Source organism: Sinohyriopsis cumingii, chromosome 7 (assembly GCF_028554795.1).
Source record: "Sinohyriopsis cumingii isolate HCF-2022 chromosome 7, ASM2855479v2, whole genome shotgun sequence".
NCBI lineage: Eukaryota > Metazoa > Mollusca > Bivalvia > Unionida > Unionidae > Sinohyriopsis > Sinohyriopsis cumingii.
Genome location: NC_142967.1, coordinates 61802130 through 61819336, shown reverse-complemented (window position 1 = coordinate 61819336; position 17207 = coordinate 61802130). Strand labels below are relative to the sequence as shown.

Below are 17207 nucleotides of genomic sequence, written 5' to 3'. Positions count from 1 at the left end.
AAAAAAAAAAAAAAATCCCATGTTAAATTCCCCTTGTACGTAAAGTGACCCACGATTTATTCCCATGTTAATTCCCCTTGTACGTAAAGTGACCCACGATTTTTCGCCATGTTAAATTTCCATTGTACGTAAAGTGACCCAGGGTGTTTTTTAATGCTAATTCCCATTGTACGTAAAGCGACCCCATTCACTACTTATTCATGAGTGGCTAGACCACATTACGGTTCCCACAGATGTTTGTTGAGTGAATGAAAACTTGCACTAGTTCATAGCTATAATTGTTTCAAATGAGTGTGATAAACAATAAAATATACCAATGCAAAGCATGTGGTTTTTGGTTCTACAGAGCTGGATCATATTTTGTAAGGCATTTATATTCATGGTTTCCTTATTTGGCAAAACTTCAGCTCAAAATCAGGATAAGAACTGTTGAAATCGTGTGCCAATCTAATAAGCTCAAACTTGGCAATATGTGATTTAACTGAAACTGTTGGCACAAAATGCTTCTGTAGGGTGTGAAATAGTAGATCAGCTTGTCTCTCTGAGAATCCTACGACCTTAAAAATCTTGAATAGTTCCTTAGTGTTGAGGTCCAGAAATTTCCTCTCAACGCTGAATCCGTTATCATTCTCAGCAAGAATAGCATGTGATTTTAATGACTCGCACAACATATCGACCATCTTTTGTATTTTCTGGGACTTCACCTTAAGTGCCTTATAGAAATCTTCCTTCTCTAGTAAACATTGTTCATGCGATACCAATTCGTTAAACGGTTTTCTTCCTTTTGTATCATCAAGGAAGGCATATACATATACAATCTTCTTTTTTAGGAACAAATCCGAGAACTCCTCTTTTGAGCACTTCCGTTTTTCCAAGTCCTCCTTCAGTTTTAACCTTGTTTGATCCTTTTCTTTGTAGTTCACTATTTGTTCGTACCATTTGCCAAGTATAACTTGTGTTTGGTTTGTTTCCCTGGCTTTGCTTATCAAACTAGCAGATATTCGTATCTGTGAGACTGCATCTCTGGTTTTCTGTCCAACACCTTCCTTCACGTGGTAAAGATATACTTTATTTTTTGTGATCTTTAAAATATCAAACAGTTCTACGTTTTCTGCCAATATTTTATCTCCATGCAGAAATGTCGGAAATTTATTGTCAGGATCAACACCCAAGTGTTTATTCAATGAGTTACTTGGGTTTTCCTCAAGAAATTGATTTAATAGTATGTAATACATTTTGTTGTACTTTTCTTCATCTCTCGACGTGAGGCTTTTCAAACAGAGTTTGCATTCAACTTCTCCTATTATTTTAGATAATGGGCTCTTTACCGCAGACACGTCGCATTTTCTCCTCTTTTCTCTTGGACGAGCACTGCGTTGTTTCCTTTTTTGTACTGAATTGCCTTCATCATTATCATCATCGTCAGCACCATCATGATCATCTGATGATGTATGTTCATTTTCTCCAACTGGATCATAAGAGTCAGGAAGCGGGGGGTAATTTTCCTCCTCAGCGTTGGCGCCATTATTTCCATCCGAAAGACTCTCTCTCATTTCTTCATCGTCTATCAACGGGAGGAATTGCCCATTCTCTGATTTCCGATCACTTGTGATAAAACTATCCTTGACCTTTGTTCTATCCTCCTCAGACAAATCTTTATGTAACACATCATTGCAGAATGCAATACAACGATCGGCATTAATTTGTTCATTTGAATACTTTTCACTGCACCAGGGTAATGGCAGATAACCTTCATCTTTCTCCAAGAGAAGCTTCTCTTTAACCAGTTTAAAGAACGCGTGGTCCATCCTTCGAATATATTCTACATCTACTTTAAACCAATCCTTGCCAATGTGGAAGTAATATTTTCTTTTATAGAGAACATGCCCATGGATGTAGTTAAGAAATTTGTCAAACCGCCATTTTCCCTTTGATTTATACCTAATCTGTAAGGATGACAAATCTCTGTGTTCCTCACCCAATGCATCAAAGATATCTGAAATATCTGGTCGACCTTCCCATGTCTTTATCTTGACCTTACCATGTTTTGTTTTCTCCGACAGCTCAACTTCTTCGCATCTAACCCATCGTTCATAGTTAGTATGGCATATAAAGAATCCGTTCCTGTTAACTTTACTCTCCTCCAAAAAATATCCTTCGAGATGGTGGTCCAATTTCTTTCTGAGATCACTGCTTTTCACTGATTTGACATAGTTTAAAAATTCAAACTCTTCTGCATCTTTATAATCGTTCGACAGATATACATGCAATAGCTCCTTCAGAAGACAAAGCATGTCACTCATAAAGAAAGATTTCAAGATTTTCAAGCTTAACCTTTTCACTTCAATCGCCGAACGTATTCCTGAAAGTAAAGCTAAACCTAAATCCGACAGGGCTTTGATATGGGCCTGGAATCCTTCGGTGATAAAGAAACTATCGTTAGCGACAGTAGGAAGATATGAACCCCTTTCATCCTTATGAAACAAACTGTTAATGCTTATTTTTTGGCCATTCAGAAATCTGCATTTCAACCGAACTACACTCTTTGGGTCAAGAATTTTTTGGGAAACAGAATAGGCAAATGTTGTGTCGACATATGGTAGTACTTTGCAATATCCCGCACCTGTGCAAATGGCAAAAGCACCCTTCAAAGTCTCATCGCAGTTCACAGCTATAAGAATAAATGTTTCTCTTGTGTAAGTTTTTACGTAGTCGTCATTGTTTTTTATAAAGCTTTTCATGACATGAACCAAATTACATTTTGACTCTTTTGCTATGGTAAAGAGTTGTACATCAAATCCATATTCATCTGGGTTCCAGTTTAATTCAATCTCTTCAAATGTTTCCTTTAAACTTTTTTTAAGTGTTTGTAATCGGTCCCATCTCAGCTTGTAGATACTAATGGGACAAAGTTTTATCTCCTTTTCTTTCAAACCAGCATCTTTCGTCGATGCTTCGCAAGCCATCGTTGAATAGATTTTTTCTTCTTTTTCACCTGAACAAATGACCTCACCTAGTTCTGACATTTGTCTGTCGTAACATTAACCTTCTCTGCTTTGAAACGTTATTACATTTAAACATGTCCGGTAAGCGATACTATCACGACGTCATTAATACAAATTACCTTTTTCACCAAAGCAATTTCGAGTTTTCTTCTTCATTCATTCGCTAAATGCGGCTTTTCTCGAAATGAATTTACTTATCTGATACTTCTTTGACCTTCTTCAGCTGCAAAGAAAACATGTATATTTACTAGATATATTGTTACAGGTAAAATCAAAACAAAATCATACCATGAACTATATGCTATAAATACAACAATTAAATATGTAAAAAAAATTGTGCCAACTTTCAAAGGGTTTACCATGTAATGGTATTACCTCGTAATCCAGGATGTATTTAATCAACAAAGATTGGCAATCATGCATGAAAATATGAATGGAGACAGATACTCGTTTAATTGCTTGGAACTCATACATGAAATGCTCGTTTAAAATGTTTATTTTCACTTCTTTTTTTGACACTTAACCAGGCAGATTAATTAATTGAACATTTTAAATATCAGTTTCTTACAAGGAAAATATTTTGAAAGTTGATGTAGATAAATGTTTTCACAATTGATTCAACACTTTTCATATCATTAAACGGTTATGAAAAGGAAAGCCGATATTTAAAGGACGAAAAGAAAGGTTGATCAGACAAAAGGTAAAGAAAATATGTGTATGTACATAAGTGTGTGTGAGTTTGTGTGTATGTAATTTTGGAAAATCTGAAAGATTGGACGATGTCCAAGTTGTCTCTAAACTAACTGCGTAGATACCCGAGATTCAATTTCTCCCCCAGAGGGTTTGAACAAATAAGGAGTTTACGAATCATATTTCAAAACGAAACTGCGTGAATCTTTACCTGTTTTGTTATAGTTATAACGTAAAGCGTGTCAAAGACTGTTATTCCGCGTTTTCTCTGACCTTTCCTATCCCATTTTAGATATTCTGACATTTATATTGGGGCATGAGGTCAGAGCGCATTGCCTATTGAAAAGTTGAGATTCGCCCAAAACTATTTGGTGTTGGTATAGGGTGGCCTCTTACAACCGGGCGTAGCAAATTTAAACGACGTTACATTGAGACTTATCTGCATGGAATGTATATGAAGACGATTTATCTTCTCAGAAATTGCAAGTATCAAATTTGTCATGTCTTTAAATCGTTGATAAACGAGACGAAACTAATAGTATCATTATATGGGTTGACATTTCCGGTTCCAGATCTCTAAACCACTTCTTTATACCCTGTGACTTTTCGCCATTGAGGATTTTTGCACACGTATGTCTCTGTTATTGCAACCCGCGTGAACAGCACAAGCATCAAAAAGCTCGTAACCTGATCCATATACACGGACAAAAGTGTACCCGACTTTTAAAGAATGTAAAAAAAAGTTGCCTGTTTGGGTCGCTAGCGCCTCGGTTCCGTATTTATGCGCAAAGACGTCGATGGCTTTCCTTTTCGACCAACATGATCCCGAACTCCGCCATCCTAGGCGTTTTTTCTTTCACATGCAACCCAGTATATTTTACTGATTTTATTGAGAATACTTTGGGCGGCTGCGAGAACTCCGAATAGACACGAGTTCGCGAATGTAAGGGTAATTAAATTATTTTACCAGCGCCGTCAGCCACACCGGATACTATCGACATGGTTCCTACAGCAGTTCCGACTAGTGTCCCTATAATAGTTGTCGTAATCACAATTCCAGACACAATAAGGCCAATGGTTGTTGCTGTTAGGAGTTTTAGACCAAGCCTACAATCTACAAGAGGACGAATATCACAAAAACACTTACAGTGGGAAAGAGGGGGGAAGACATTATTTCGAATCGTTCTATTGAACGTACAATGGCTCGCAGGTTAATCGCTAAATAAATTAGATCTGGGAGAATTTAAACTATTGTTTCAAAATGATATTCTTTTTACGTAAGTGTCTGTTGCACATTTAATCTTTTTTGTATTTCATCGGGTTCAAAGCAAATGTTAACGAAGACGGATGCTGAAGGATTACTATAGTATTTCAGGAATTGGTTTGCAGAAGTTATATAATTAATTCATTCCGAGTCCAGTGATTTATTATGTGTTAAGATCTGAGTTTATTTACACTTGATACAAATACTGATATGTATTATGTTACGCGGTGCCAGTAGGCTCAAGTCATCAAGACATGATTGATATTAGTGTCTTTGAAAGACTGAATGATCACATAACGCATTTTCGTAGCTTAACGAAAAGCAATTGCTAGCATTTATTATACGGGGACATGAATGTTAGGACTAACACAATGCCTGACTTTGTAGCAGTATTACAGGTATGCCGGTACAGATGACTATATGTCCGATCATTACATGCATCGTGTCTCACGGGACTATGATCAAGTGAACGCATGGGGCCATGCACTTTTGTAACTCTGCAAGAAAACATCACTTACAAGAGCTAACGGGCGAGTATACCAGGATTCACATATATAGGTGAATCTACTTGTGTAAACTCGAGCAGTACAGTGTAGTCGATTATGTTGTTGTTGTTGTTCAGGGTTTAACCTAATTTTTCAGCATACGATAGGCTACACATGTCGGCCAGTATTAATGGTGGAGGAAGAACCCGGGAAAACCCCGGAAATAACCACCGACCCACGAGAAGCTACTGGCAAGCTTACTCACATACCCACATTGGCTGAATCCGAGACTCGAACCTACGCAGACAGAGGTGAGATGTCAGTGATCTATAACGAAGAGAGCTTTAGACCACTCGGCCACTCGGGGCCCCCAGTCAATTATGTAATATGTAATCAGTCGTTGTTGCTTTCGTTTTATTCTTTCCTTGTAAGCACACCGAATTCTTATTCTGATCATTGTGCAATAACCTTTAGTATGAAACTAAATAATTACTGAAATAATATTAATCCTGAGCATTGCACTAGTATTTTTGATTCGAATTACACCTGGAAGCCTGATGTAATTAATGAATTTATTGATAAATTAAGTTCTCCTCCAGTCGGTGAGAATTACGATGAAATAGTGAAAATATTGTCTAATATTCATGTCAATGGTAGATTTATTAATTAATTGATACGTAATTATCAGATGTAATTAGTTCGATAGCAAATGGTCTACGTCGAAAACATAAAATCGCTAAACATATTCATAAGCGTATACATTCGATTTCAAGTCTATCTTGGTTTGACGATGAATGTAAAAGCAAACGAAGAAAATTTTACAAATGTTGAAGGGTTTACAGAAAAGATGAGTCCGAAATAAATAGAAAACGTTTGGTCAAGATGCAATCTTCCTATAAGGCAGAAGGTTCACACAATTAAAAAATGTCGGGAAAATTTATAGATGGCTAAACGAATAAACTACTAGAAACGCATAAGCGGAATGTTAAGGAATATTGGAAACTTTTGAGGGGATGTGTTTCTAAACAAATACCTGCTATATCAATAAATGAGTTTGAAGCTTTTTTCCAAGCATGCCAGTACGCCACTATTTATTGCAGATGATGATATAAATGGGTTTCTATAATAATTATGTACGGGGTGACTTACAAAGTTAGTCTGATGAATTAAATATTCATAGTTCGATAGGTGAATTGCGGAAAGCAAATAAAGAGTTAAGGAATGGTAAAAGCAGTGTCCCGGATAATCCATTTAATGATTTTTTTTTTCGTATATGGCAAAGATGTTCTCTAACCACATTTACTTTATATTTTTTAATTTTATTCTCAATATTGGTTGCTTTCCATACATTTGGTCTGAGGGTTATACCTATTAATAAGAAAAGCTCTGTAGATAACGCAGACAATTACAGAGGTATCACCCTTTTGCGCGTCATCGGTAAAATGTTTACTACGATCTTGAATAACATACTTGTTAACTGGGTGGAGGATCACCAGGTATTTGTTGAAGCTCATGCTGGTTTTATGAAACATATGTCCACAATTGATAACATTTTTATATTACATGGGTTGATGAAATCATTATATTAACTCGGCTTAAAGAAAAATAGCTTCAGCTTTAATTGAATTTGCTTCATATTTTATAGAGTACAATTTAATATTGTATATTCATTGTATGAAAATGTCAAAAGTAGAGTGAAATTCAATAATACCTGTTCGGAAGAATTTGTATGTGTAACTGGTGTGCGTCAAGAAGAAAGCTTGTCGCCCTTCTTATTTTCCATGTTTATTATTGACACTGAAGAAGAATTTATTAATAGTGGTGTTAACGGCGATTCAACAAGCACTGGAGTATTTTACATGTAACAAACTGACGTGTTGTATTCTTACTTCGTATCATAAACCATGCATACAATAGTGCAGGTATGGATGTTTATGTGTGTTTGTGTGCCCATCACACTGTCTTAGTGTATACGGATGTATGTGCATATACGTATGTGGGTCTATGTAAGTATGTGTATGGATATACAGATAAAATGTACAACTTGTATATATGCATGTATGAGTTTGCTTGGGAATGTATACGTAAGTATATATTTTTAGTATTTATTGAATGTTTGCGGTTTCGATAGCTTTGTTTTTCATTATGTATTGAACGTGTCACCATAAATTTTTGTAACAAATGTATATGTATATACTTGCTGATAGACAATAGGCTAAATGCAAATAAAGTTCTTTCATATTATTTCATTATATTGTTATAGCGAAGTATACTTACTTGACAGGCTGCAACACGCACGCGCACTACAAACTAAGCATTTTTCTTCACTTGTACAATTGCAATACAATCAGAGAAAATCTCTTGCAGGTGGTGGGGAACTTACCACCACGTTCGCCTAAAACTACACAGATTACGCCATTGCTTTGAGTCTTCCATTGTCGCTATACAGTTTTATATTTTGCATATGGTTAGATATTTTAAGAAAAACAATTTCTCCGGTTTTCTTCAAAGGTTTTATTGGTTATTTGAAAAATACTTTGTATATATTAGGTATTGTTAAAAGAACATTTTTTCCCCATTTATTTTGGTTCATGATTGATGGGTGTAATTTGGCTAATAGAGTTTACAAACTGGCCGTACTTCACATGTGCACCTATCAAAAACAACTGCTAGCTCCGCTTTGTCATTTTCACTTCCTGAACTTCTGAGTTACATTTAAAAGCAAAAGAACCGATAACTTTTGTAACTATATATATATATATATATATATATATATATATATATATATATATATATATATATATATATATATATATACACACACACACACACGCGCATACATATGGTCATTCATTCATTGCACTTTCAGAAACGGTATCGTCTAGTCTGGCCAAATTATTTTTCCCTATTTTAATGACAACTACATAACGATGGTGTACTAATTCAGGCTGACTTTTCGAGCACATGGGAACAATGATTTTGATTAGCTGTGTGCTTAGATCATGTACAATTTCCACAAGTACAATATCGAAAGGAATTTCAGCCAAAGTACATGAGAGTAACATAGAGCTATACCAACATTCTCTCTATTGTGCATGATGTAAATGTAAACAACTTCACCTTACACCCTGTCTCTCTCTCTCTCTCTCTCTCTCTCTCTCTCTCTCTCAAACGTTCATAATATCTATAGAGCGCCCCGTTTTCCCCAAGAACTGTGCGTCTTTGGTGATTATCAGTAGAGGTATTTCTTTCTCTGGACGAGTCAGTGTTGGTGGTTCGATATGACTGACGGTGGGTTTGTCAATGAATTACACTCCTTCGTTGTAGAAATAGACCCTGAATGTGTTCATGCGATCGGGCGTTTTTGCATGCTAATGCAATGATTCCAAGCTGGCTTTGATTGTATAGTGGTACACCAGGGTGGTCCCAAAATCGGATTTCTAATTTTATCATCGCGTAGATTATATTTCAGTGTATATGAGGGTTTGTTAACGCCACCTTGACCCCTTACCTGGGCGGTCTTTGTATCCACGTATTGTTTTGTCGCGACATCATTAACATAACTTTTGATAAATTCTACCCACACTTCAGTGTTTGTTTCCCGCTTTCTCTGTGTTTCAGCCAGAATTTTGCGTCGGCGTCTCGCGGCATTCAAGACAACATTGCTGATGTCTACGCTGTAGGTTTAATCTTGAAAAGTCACAAGCTCGCTCAGGTCGACGTCAAGAATAAACCGGCTGGTAAACGCAATTAAATCAGCTTTGGTAGAAAACCTGGTCAGACCCACATCAGCTCCGATTCTGGTCGCTGAGCTCACTCGTCCATAAATGTTAGCAGGCATTTCGTATACTATTAAACCTACTTTCTAAGTGACCTCGAAAAATCAATAAGTGCTTGAGGGGTTGGGCTGCCTCCATCGAGTGCATGTAGTGTTTCAACAACAAGATGTCCACATAATTTGCAGTCCATCTGAGTTTGCAACGGCAATGTTGAATAGAACGGTCGTCGCGAAGCTATGCCGCCCAGGGATAAATAATCAACAACTTTAAGTGGCGGTACAAGAGTCAAAATACAATAAATGTCGAGGAGTTACCATGCGTATGCAACCCAATGTGTTCCAGGTCCAATTGTCGAATAATGGTTAATGATTTCGGTTTCCCACTTGCAGAGAATCATGGCTCCGAATTCACCCGCTAAAGACACATCGGAAATACTTGACTGACTTTGTCATCGCGCGAAAATCAGGATTTGGTTTAATGGACGCCAGAAAAGCTTAGCTTCCATGGCCGTCAACGGCGAGGCCATTTGCGAGTCGTCCTGGGTAGTCGGAGACCATCGCCTGAGAGTATTTTACGAGTCGTTCCCCCTAGTCGAATGCCTTTTCCTTTTTTATTTCGTCCACGAGACACTATGCGACCTCCCACCGCCTTTTAGAAGCCATTTCGGATGCAGTTCCAACGGCGCCTAACGCAGCTGCATTTGCAAGCGAGGGAGCTGCATCCGCCAATACTGCTGGAATCTCCGCAAGACATGATAATATTCCACCGGGTTTTTATTGTTTTTTGTGTTTGTTTTTTAATGTGTGTTACCTCCGACTTTGATAACGTTAATGTCACCGAGGTATTCGTTTGTTTTACTTCCTTTAACTTGTTAAGTTATGTTTGGGTTAATTCCAGTTACCTTTGTAGGAGAAAGTTTTAATGTGACGTGTTATGCTCTTTATTTTCACAAGCTGCTTTCGCCTAAGGTCAATCTTAACTTTAGGAACATTATGAGACCTGCGGCTAAATCTGATTAGATAAACACACGTCGTAGAGGTGATCCTGACAATCTCTAGTGAAACTCAGGGAATCAATCGCCTGATGGACCATCAAACGAGGTATGAAGGCTAAAGCTGCACTTGTTGGTTTTTAAGATCCGCTTATGGTCGCGTATGGCAACGCCACCGAACGCATCACTCATTGGAGATAAAAACTTAACATAACAAAGATGACTTCGGAACGGACCATGCATGCGATATACAACAATCCACACGGTTAATGGAAAGGCGATGCTACCTTTCAAAAGTTACCAAGCGCGGCAACAATTACTCACGGGGTCGTTTAAACATGGTTCGCCAAACAATCGTTGTTGCAGATATACCTGCCCGCGTCAAGGAAAATATCACGTGGATGGATGATGTGATAACGCCCAACGAAGTTCACTAGGTTGATCACACATGATCGAGCACGAAGACGTAGACAGGGTCATGAAAACACATAAAAATAATGCACAGGCCGTTATATATACTGCTAGGATGTATAATGAATATGAGCCGTTGATGTTCAGAGATTCAAAATGTGTGATAAACATATTCAAACACATCTATGCACGCAAACCATTAACATGGTAGTTTGCTTCGTTAGTGAGGCTCTCCGTAGTAATTTCGCTTTGTTGGTTTACGCGGGTTACAATAGCAAAAACCTTGCGTGTGCAAAAATCATCAATTGGGAAAAGTCACAGGTATGAAGAAGGGGAATAGGGATCGGGAACCACAAATATGAAACCTTATAATGATACAAGATAATGATACAAGTAAACTGTTAGGTTGAGGAATCTTACCCGGTTGTCCTTAGTTACGTGATATTACCTAAAACCCATTCCAAAGTTGTTGTTCAAACAAAAAGATAAAAATATTATATGAACAGTCACGTAATCTTTAAAAGAAAAATGAAACAAATAACTTTTAAGATATTTATTCCGAGAACTATCCAGAACCTGTCTCTGCAGCAACCTGGGGAAAAAACCAGATTCATCACGTACAGCCTGGTTCAGGTTGATTACTAAGAAGTTTAAATTTGTTTGAAACAGGTATCTCGATTTGCAAAGATTAATGTGTGATCCGTTCCGTGGGTGGGTGGTCTCCAGAAGTGAACAGCTCCATCAGGACTTACTGAATACTTGAATGTTCTGAATGTGCACAGTTTAAGTTGTGTTTACTACATGAACATTTCGATATAATAAGCAAATAATATAGTTTCATTGAAACTATCACCACCATAACATCACCAATAATAATAATAATAATAATTTTAATATAGTAGTAATAAAAATGTTATAGTAGTAATACTGATTTTGGTAGTGTTGGTATTTTTGGGCTTAACGCCATTTCTCAGCACAGGAGGTATTGCGGTAGAGGAACAACCTGGAGAAAAACCCCGTAAGAATCACCGACCCACGGGAAACTACTGGCAAGCTTTCGCACATCAATGGTGCCTTAACATAAATCTTATATTATTGAGAATACATGTAATAAAAACAAATATTTAATGTATTTTGCTGAGTAAAGGAGAATGATTAAAAATTAAGCTGCCTAAGGACAGTCTGAATATTAAACAATCTGAGTACATCAGTTTATTTTATAATGCTTCCAGTATGATTGCTTTATGTCAAATTTGAGAAAAAACCGATGCATTTATTGCAGAATTTGGTAATATGCACAATGCAACAGACAACACACTTGAATCATTGATATGGATGGATGCATGCATGTTTGCATGTATGGGATTTGACAGGCACGTGAAGTCAATCATGGCTATGTAATTGGGAAAGATTTAATTTGAAAAAAATATTAGTCCTAATATTGTGAATCAGTTTATGCATGACTTAATAACCAAGTATACGTAAATTGTAAAATTACTGTGTGCTGAAAAACTAAAACAATCACAAAACCAATCTTTACGCTGTTATTATCGTTGTTATCTCGGCAAACGATACATACCTACTTGGGCCCCGTTAATTCGCAGATATTTGCCTTGACACTTTCACCCAAGGCGTGTCGTAGTTTTGAGTCACGTGGCGTGTGATTCATGTAGTGTAGTTTTGTAAGAAGAATTTAACTCTTACCGGTGTTTTATCTACCCTTCACCCCGTCTTTCTGGTATAGTCCTAGTGGCAATAAATGTTTTAACTGTTACGCGTACCTGACTGAACCTGTTTACTTGCACCACAGTGGACTGTAGGACAATAAAACACGGCAAATCAACACAAAAACATTAATGTTTTTGAGCAACGTCTGCAATATGCCCACTGTTGTACTGCTGTCCTGAATTGGTGGATTGAATGATTATACAATTAAAACAATCAAACGTAAGATTTTTTCGGCAAAGCTTCGTTTTTTTATGATTCTGATCTTTGTTTATCGATTATACTGCTATTTATGGGCACAGGCATGAGTGACCTACGAACCGCTAACCATATTTAAAAACTGCGCCTTGGAGAAAATGGCACATGCCTGTTACAGTGGAATTTGGATTAAATAAACTTCTTTCATAAGCCAGAACTTATATGAACGGGTGTGCCAGTACTATGGTGGAGAGGCTGGTGTGCAGTGTGCGAGTCTAACGCCATTGGCATGTAAGCCACGAGATGTGGGTAGTCACATAATTGGCAACTGACACTGGACAGTGCTAAGTCAAATTTTGTCAATAGTGTTGTTTTCCTCTCGTCTGTCAACAGATTAAAGACATAAACGATGTTATACATGTACTCGAATTTTGGAGAAAATTTACCATCTTCCTACTGATTTCATACAGGTTGGGCCATAGAGAGCGATCACGGGCCCTGGGATAAGAAACACCCGGGATCTCCTTGTTCTTGTTCAAAGTTTTTCGTTATCCCCGTCCCCCCCCCCTTGTCGGCTCTGCATACAGGTAGGGTCAGGTTGTTTAACTTTGTTATGCCCGTTGTAAGCAGCCACCCACCGTATGGCAATACCACGTAGTTTCGACGAAGTCCAACATTTCGAATCGACATAAGCTCTGACTTCATACTCATACATAAATGTCAAAATATGTAAACGTGGCAAGATAGGCCAAGGGAAACTCATCCAATATGTTGACAAATTCTTTAATAATTTCTTTACAAAGTAAAGCTATCGAAAACATGTGAGATTTTTTATCAAAAAAGTAGGTCTTTTGACCTAGACTAACATACAGGAGGACTGAAAACAGCTTACCGTGTCCACCAAATACCCGTTCCCTAATGATGCTATTGATAGTATATATTTTGTAAACCATGCTGCTCCTGTTTTTCGTCAATGAAAACAACTTGTCGTTGTATTAATAAAAAATGTAATATTGCATTATTTAGACAATTTTGCAAACATTTGAAACATAAGGTAAACTACGAATTTTAAATTTGCATACAAAATTTGCATTACGGCATTTTGCAAACGACCTTACAAAATTGTATACAAGATGCGTGAACAAAATCTGCATTTAATTGTATGTTCTCAGAGCCTGAAAAATGCACCGCTACTAATTTTAACTCAATAATTGGTTTAATTTCAAAATGTTCATACATGACAACTGAAAATCAACGATTAACTGAAGAGTTAGAAATCTTCTCTCTGGCATTATCTTTTTCACTATCTAATAAAGTACAAAAAGGGAAAACGTACTGGAATGGAGGGGAAAAGTGGATGGGTTGGAGGGGATTGGAGGCTGGGGGAGCTACTGGTATTAACAAAAAATTAAATCTTGTTTTAAAAAAAGGAATGGAAGAAAAACTTATAAATTGCTTTCCCAGCAGAACACTGTTACAGCTACCTTCAGACTGTCACATAGGTAATCACAGATAGGTGTTTAGCCTATTGGCAAATTCAACATTGCTATACCTTTGCTCTTACTGCAGAACTGACAACTGGGGACCTCATTTGCGTTGTAAAAATGAATGGGAGATATCTTTAACGCACTGTTGAATAAAGTTAATGTAGCAGAATTTGAAACAGAACATAGTAGATTCATTCAGCTGCACAGTGTAGTCACATGACTGATGTCTGTTACTAGCCTATGATGGAATGTATAGCATGTATATGATGACCTAATAAAAGTTGTATTACTCTGAGAACAACGTCTTGTTTTATCTGCCTGTTAAGCAGCTGACTAGTATGCTACCTACTGGTGGACAAAATATCAACACGCACGATGGCGTTTAAAAATCACGTTGTTATATACTGTCCCTGCTTTTAGTGATCACATTTGTACTTTTGTAACAAAACCAGAATCATTACTTTAATATCAATTTCAAAAGTGGGATACCGTTTCAAATTATACATACTGTAAATTTACTCAATTTACCATTATAATGTCAAACATGAACAAGGTTTTAATTTAGTCACTTTTGCGTAAACGAGAGCTCAATATGTAACAAAAGAAATGAACTTTTATGTGTACTCACCTCTTTGTTGATAAACTGGTTTTATCATTCGGGTTTTTTTTTTCTAGCCTAGATGATCCATGCCCTATCCATGTTATGATTATTCCACGTTACTGTCGCTCCAACACGATATCAGATATCTGCCCTCCATATTTAAATTGCACTTGAATGCAATGTGTCACAAAATCTATATGTAACCCATTTACTGCAAACCTTCAATGTTTGCCTATAACTTTTCTCCGGCTCACACCACGTGCTGCAAGCGAATGGCAGAATGATACTTCACTAGTCAGGTATCAAGGCAGGACCGGACTTAGGGCAAGTGTAGGGGTTGCCTTAGGCCCAGCGGTCCAGTTGACAAAAGATTAGACCTTTTTATGGAAGTTGAATCTGGGGTTTTCCGTTCCAATATTCAACGCATGCGCATTCAACGTAGGGCAACCTTTAAGCGATTGTCATTAACATAATGTAAGTTCGTGAAGAAAGTTTCAAACATATTTGTAAAGGTTTGACATCTGTACACCTTTCACAGAAATAGTGTGTGTAAAAATCATGAGTGAATAGTTCAGTAACCTGCCTAAAACAGAAAAGTAGAGATGAGCACAAAAAGCATCAGAGACCAGGGCAGCGGACAGGATTTGTGGGCCCTAGGAAAAATTATCCAGTAGGCCCCGTTGAAGGGCCGATACCAGTGGAGAAAGTCAAGATATATCAACATATACCTGACCATGATGGGATGGAAAATAGCGGAAAATAAATATCGAACTTAAAAACAAGATTTTTGAAAAGTTGCGATTTTGTATAAGAATTTCCCCATGTGCAATATTTGTATGCAGAATACTTTTCTAACAGAAAGTGTGATTTCAGTTCTTTCTTAAATTGAGACATATTTGGTAATTTATTATTAAATCTACAGTTATAAATATATATTTTTCAACTCTAATATATATTATTTAATCACATCGCCAGATTACTTTTCATCTGTTATGCCAAGCAGAAATTATCTCATTGATAATTAAAATTATAGAGATGACTGTACTCACTCTCTATCCACTCTATGAACCTAGTCAAGAGAGTCAAGAGATATATAAAAGAGTTTACCATATCCATATAGAATATAGAACAAACTTAGTCTTTTGGGGCAGATGGTCTTCCAAAAGTGTGATTTTCAAGACAGTTTTTCTTGTCATTATTGTAAGCTTTGTTCCAATCAATGATAACATCTAATATTCAGTATTAATCTCCTAAAGACAAATTTCATTTCTTCGACATATTTCAATTCATGATTGGTTTTTTAAGCTTTAGTGCAAATGTGCAAGTAATGTGCTGGTCCTAAACACCTATTTCAGGAAGATTAATCATCGGTATATGTATCTAATGTATGTAACGTAATTTTCTCACAAGTTCTCACAAAAATACTTACTATAACCATTCTGATGCGATCAACTTCTCGCAGTAGTAGGTATCCACTCACTATGCGATATTATTAACAGCGGAGAATGCTAAACCCGAACTTAACGAAATTTGGAAAACTGCCTCAGTAACACTTTTTAGAATACTGTACGGATTTGTAAAGTTTCATGTGGAGCTGTCTTTACTGATGCTCCAAAGTAGTTTTTTGTTATTATTAATTGTGCATATTTACACCTTTACGACATATTTAATAATTAAACCCGTATCCTCTACATTTTTTCTTATTTCTTTTGAAACAGTAGGATTTTCAATCTGCCGGGGAAAAAAAGCAATTTTTTTTTACTTCAACAGTAAATTTTCAGTCATATTTTTATGAGAATCTTGATATTTAACGTATATTGACCAATTTACTTTTCTTAGTTTTTAGCTAATGGCTCGAGTGATAATAAATTGAAAATGAAGCTTCTTCTGTAACGTTTTGTATTTTGTCCCGATTATTTCAACCTCTTGCTAAATGAGTTATGAAGAATGCAAAACGATTTTGAAGTTCCAAAACCGTACGTTTAGTCATTGATGCTCTTCATACGAACAAGACTGGATAATTTTTCAAGATATTCATAAGCTAAATCTAATATTGTTTTGGTTATAAGTAGACAATTTTTTATCATCCTACCATCACGACTTTTCCCAATTTGGACCCTTTTAGCTCCTGAGAAAAAACATCTATTAAACCAAAATTATGATAAATATCGAAAACAAACCTTTAGAAATGTTAAATTAAATTTCTTTGTTTCATTTTTTCCTGTTGAAAAAGCATACGTTTTCTATGTGCTATTTATGCATCTCTGCAATATATTTGTTTATCGGAACATACATACATACAACGGTGTCAAACTTAGAAGTAGACTCCAGTGAAGTACACAAACAAGCGATGTATTACAAGAACTTTCCGATATGGGTTCGTTACGGATGAAATCATGCCAAGAAGAGTATGGGTGGAATATATAATTGTCATTTGATATGCATGATTTGCTAAATTAACTATTGTTACATTGTGGTTCAAAGGACACACAAATAAATTTCCTAAACTTTAACTAAAACTAAGGCTAAACTCTACAATAAACCCAAACTGGTCTTGTTTACAGTACCAAG

General features: G+C 36.5%; 1 protein-coding gene across 2 annotated transcripts; it reads right to left on the bottom strand.

Annotated features, from left to right (window-relative positions):
- Positions 1-201: 201 nt before the first annotated feature.
- Positions 202-15586, bottom strand: LOC149795370 (uncharacterized). 2 transcript variants are annotated; one of them, XM_089965145.1, is made up of 3 exons: positions 14664-15586; positions 7156-7241; positions 202-3228 (listed from the first exon to the last, which is right to left on the bottom strand). In XM_089965145.1, the coding sequence occupies exon 3, from the start codon at positions 3024-3026 to the stop codon at positions 378-380; it is 2649 nt and encodes an 882-aa protein (XP_089821271.1). In that variant the 5' UTR covers positions 3027-3228; positions 7156-7241; positions 14664-15586; the 3' UTR covers positions 202-377. The 2 variants fall into 2 exon arrangements, with proteins under 2 accessions (XP_089821271.1, XP_089821270.1); XM_089965144.1 differs by lacking the exon at positions 7156-7241.
- Between the last annotated feature and the right edge of the window lie 1621 nt (positions 15587-17207).